The sequence below is a fragment of the Canis lupus genome, chromosome 18, assembly GCF_011100685.1.
Source record: "Canis lupus familiaris isolate Mischka breed German Shepherd chromosome 18, alternate assembly UU_Cfam_GSD_1.0, whole genome shotgun sequence".
NCBI classification, from domain to species: Eukaryota; Metazoa; Chordata; class Mammalia; order Carnivora; family Canidae; genus Canis; species Canis lupus.
Genome location: NC_049239.1, coordinates 54,149,262 through 54,153,822, shown reverse-complemented (window position 1 = coordinate 54,153,822; position 4,561 = coordinate 54,149,262). Strand labels below are relative to the sequence as shown.

Sequence of the window (4,561 nt, the reverse complement as noted above, 5' to 3'; positions counted from 1 at the left end):
ATATTCCTCAGCCATTAGAAACGACGAATACCCACCATTTGCTTTGATGTGGATGGAACTGGAAGGTATTATGCTGAGTGAAATAAGTCAGTTGGAGAAGGAAAAACATTATGTGGTTTCATTCATTCGGGGAATATAAAAAATAGTAAAAGGGATTAAAGGGAAAATGAGTGGGAAATATCAGTGAGGGTGACAGAACATGAGAGACTCCTAATTCTGGGAAACGAACAAGGGGTAGTGGAAAGGGAGGTGGGCAGGGGGATGGGGTGACTGGGTGATGAGGGGGGGAACTTGACGGGATGAGCACTATATGTTGGTAAATACTATATGTTGGCAAATCAAACTCCAATAAAAAAATATTCAAGGGATCCCTGGGTGGCGCAGCGGTTTGGCGCCTGCCTTTGGCCCGGGGCGGGATCCTGGAGATTCAGGATCGAATCCCACGTCGGGCTCCCGGTGCATGGAGCCTGCTTCTCCCTCTGCCTGTGTCTCTGCCTCTCTCTCTCTCACTGTGTGCCTATCATAAATAAATAAAAAAAAAAATTAAAAAAAAATACTAAAAAAAAAAATATTCAAAAAAAGGAAAGAAAATCCCTCCTTGAAACTTCTTTGAATCCGATTTAGATGTCTTTTTCTGTTTCTTTTAGTACAATATAATGAAGACATTTGTCACACCATACTATAATTTATCAAGCACCCTTATTATGTTGTGGCTCCCTAGAGTCAGAGACAGAGGTTAGCACATAGCACAATGCAGAACCTATAGTTAGAGCTCAGTAAACATTTCTAAAATAAAAGAGTGAATACAACAGCTGATAAGAAAAAAAGTTAGGTAACACTCACCTGTCTGAAAAATGGTCATATATCAGACTTCCCAGCAGCACCCTCTCCATAAATAGGAATTGAGTCACTGACTTTAGTAACTGAGATTCACATGCCAGGTCCCACTGGAAGAGAAGGAAAGCAGCACAGCAGTTATAGAAGAGCTTAAACTTTTTAGTTGACCTCGACTCCAAACTCCTACATGTAATGAATGTGATCCTTTCCCATATGGTCCTGCCTTCCTCTCCAACCATTCTTCCCTGGTGTCTCACAGCTAAAATACTGAGCTTACTTTAATACTTCAAGGAGGCTGGTTCATTCTCTTGTGCCTCGTATCCTCAGAATGATCTGCATCCATATGTCTGTATATCTTTATTCATTTTCCTCTTACACCACCAATTCCCTTTGTTGCATTAACTTACATGCATTCTTCCAGTACTGCCTCAAACTATTTTTTCAGGAAACCTACCCTCCTTCTATAGGTAATACAGAGGCTCTGCCTTTGACTTCACTTAGCAGTCCGTATTCAACTACTACAGTAACTCTTAACTTTGGCCACACATCAAATCACTTGAAAAGCTTCAAAAATACTGATGCCTGGACCCTTCACCCAGAAATTCTGATTTGCTTTACTCTGGAAACCAGTTTTCAGTGAGTATTGAGAACCACTGACCTGGTGTAGCGTTGCTTTTTAAATTATAGGTCTCTTTCACTATCTTGAATGATGTAATAGCAGGTTATAGATGGGTTATTGTTGTTGTTGTTGTTGTTTTGTTTTGTTTTTTGCTTGTTAACCTTGATACCCATACTCTTGGATGTCATAGTGTAGATAAGCAATTACTGTCTGCTGAAGGAATGAAGAAAAGGTGCACTGCAGGGTCTATGTGGGAACTAAACACATAAGGCAAGTCTACCTTTTGTGTTGACTCTGAACACTTCTATCATATAAGTGGAAAATGTAAACAGGACCTCTTACCCCAATCATGATGGTGAAGGAGAAGGAGCTTTCGTTGTATACCCAACTGTCCACACAGGGCTCTGTGTCTGGTTCACTTATGTTGGGGAAGGTCCCATTCAGGAGAAGGAGCTGCCACTGGGGACGGATGAAGCGACTACATTTCTCTGGCCTCAAGTTTGAGTCCAGTGGGATGGAGATTCTCAAGAGGGCATCTTGGCTATGGATCCTAGTGCTGTTAGCAGTGACAGTGTCATTGTCAAGGATGTGGACCCAGCAGCAGTGACCAGAGATAGCTGCAGTGAAGTTCTCTAATAGAACATGAGGGTACACTATGAGGTTGGAGATACAAAGGAAAACCATCAGAAGGATCTGGAATCTTCCCAGGCCTCCAACTTGATCCAGGATGTCCTGAAAGGCCACTGAGGCTGAAGAGTTGATCACCAAGAGAAGGCACAATGACTTTACTGAAATAAGTCCAAAGGAAGAAAATATTTCCTTTCATTACATCACACTAAGTGCATCCTGATCCTGACCCCACTTTCTCCTTAGTGGGTCCTGACTGACCAAAACAGAAAAGCAGCAGGAGGACTTGTCCTCAAATCTTTTGAGGCAGCTAGATTCAATAAAGTCACAAATATAATTATTGGGCAAAACACTTTGACTACTAAATTTGCTTAAAATACTGCTCAGTGAATGCCCATGACCTCATAGGCTCCTGAGAAGTCAGTAGACTTTAGGTGGAAATACACCTGTTCAATAAGCTGCTACTATTTTCAGAAAAGGAAGGAATGTATGGAGATTCAAAGGTGAACTGCTTTGTGATGTTTCTGTGCAAAGAGAGTACAGAGAAAGCATTTTTCTTCATTAAGACTGAATTTTAGGGATGCCTGGGTGGCTCAGTGGTTGAGCGTCTGCCTTTGGCTTAGGGAGTGGTCCTGGAGTCCCGGGATCGAGTCCCACATTGGGCTTCCTGCATGGAGCCTGCTTCTTCTCCTGCCTGTGTTTCTGGCTCTCTCTGTGTGTCTCTCATGAATAGATAAATAAATTCTTAAAAAAAAAAAAAAAGACTGAATTTTGGTTAAAGGTTAATTTAGAACCAACCTTAGTTAAAGTAAAGCAAACTGGAATGTTGTGAATAAATGCTAACTTTTGGTAACTGAAGTTCTGCTTTAGCTAAGATCATACCATAACAGTGATTTTAAGCTTTTCAAAATAAGAAAATTTCAAAATAGAGGAAGGAAATAATATTTTTCTGTAACAGTTTATTTTACTAGATTTATTGAGTCATCCAAATACCATTTGGGGGACGCTTGGGTGACTCAGTGGTTGAGCATCTGCCTTCAGCTCAGGTGGTGATCTGGGGTCCTGGGATTGAGTTCCGCATCAGGCTCCCCACCTGGAGCCTGCTTCTCTGTGTGCCTATGTCTCTGCCTCTCTATGTGTCTCTCATGAATAAATAAATAAAATATTTTTTTTTGGAAAAAAAACACAACATATACCATTTGGGACCAACTTTCCTTAAATAAATAAAACAATGTCATGTGTTTATATGTATATTATATATTTATTTATGCTTATAAATGAAACATGAGGTCAATGTTTCAAGTTCTCATAGTCCAGTTAATAAGAGACAGGTACATAAGTACACTGCAATGTCATAAGATAATTATAAGGAACACACACAATGTGCTGTGGAAGAGTTAAAAAAAACAATGTTTAATGATTCCCAGGGAGGTTCCATGGGCCAAGGAAATGATCTTTATGGAAGTGAACTTTTAACTACTCTTGAAGGAAGATTCTTGAGACAATAAAGCAGTGGGTGAATGTTTGGAAAAAAGTTTCTAACCAAGGGAATAATAAGCTCACAATTATAGCAAGAAGTAAGTAATATTTGTGCCCTTACAAGATATTTAAAAGTTAGAAGCTAAAGAAATACAGGGAAATAATGGGAGAAGGTAGGTTTGTTTGTTTGTTTGTTTATTTATTTAAATAGGTTCCATGCTGGGTGTGGAGCTTGAACTCATGACTCTGAGGTCAAGTTTGAAATTCAATATATTTGGATAAATTCACATACTAGTGTGAAGCCACAATCCTACCAACAGTTCCATCATCTCAGAATTGTTTTGTTTTCATTCTTCAGTCGAGGTATCCCCTAGCCTTCACTTCTCCACTATAAATTTTGTTAAGAATTAATTTTGTTTGTTTGTTGCTGGAAATAGTATATGTGAGATTCATGTATATTTTTGTTTGTATCAGTATTTTATTTCTTTTTTTGCTGAATAGTATTATATAGTGTGGATGGGAAAATACTTGCAAATCATGTATCTGATAATGGGCTAATAATCAAAATATATAAGGAACTTAGACAACTCAATAGCAACCCCCCGCAAATAACCCAATTTAAAAATGAGCAAAAACCTGAATAAACATTTCTTCAAAGAAGACATAGAAGTAGATAGCAGGTGTATGAAAAGTTGCACAACATCACTAATCACCAGGGAAATGCAAATCAAAACCACAATGAGATATCATTTCAACACTTGCTAGAATGGTTAAAATAAAACACAAGAAGTAACAAGTATTGATGAGGATGTGGAGAAAAAGGAATGCTCATGCACTGTTAGTGGGAATGCAAACTGGTGCAGCTGCCCTAGAAAACAGTGTAGAGATTCCTCAAAAAATTAAAATTGGACTACCATATGATCCAGTAACTCTACTACCGTTTAAATTACTCAGCAATCAGGAAGGATGAATATTTACCATTTACATCGATATGGATGG

General features: G+C 38.9%; 1 protein-coding gene across 1 annotated transcript; it reads right to left on the bottom strand.

The window, feature by feature from the left end:
• Positions 1-839: 839 nt before the first annotated feature.
• LOC106559979 (solute carrier family 22 member 9-like) lies at positions 840-3,888 on the bottom strand. Its single transcript, XM_038564500.1, has 3 exons — positions 3,855-3,888; positions 1,799-2,205; positions 840-947 (listed from the first exon to the last, which is right to left on the bottom strand). Exons 1-3 carry the CDS (start codon positions 3,886-3,888, stop codon positions 840-842), a joined length of 549 nt encoding a protein of 182 aa, XP_038420428.1.
• Positions 3,889-4,561: the final 673 nt, after the last annotated feature.

Excerpts from the sequence above, each read along its gene's own strand:
- LOC106559979 (XM_038564500.1), bottom strand. The coding sequence starts at position 3,888 with ATGGAACTGTTGGTAGGATTGTGGCTTCACACTA. Across the intron at positions 2,206-3,854 it reads AGGATTGTGGCTTCACACTA|CCTCAGTGGCCTTTCAGGAC; the intron begins GTATGTGAATTT and ends TCAACTCTTCAG. Across the intron at positions 948-1,798 it reads CCTTCACCATCATGATTGGG|TGGGACCTGGCATGTGAATC; the intron begins GTAAGAGGTCCT and ends CTTCTCTTCCAG.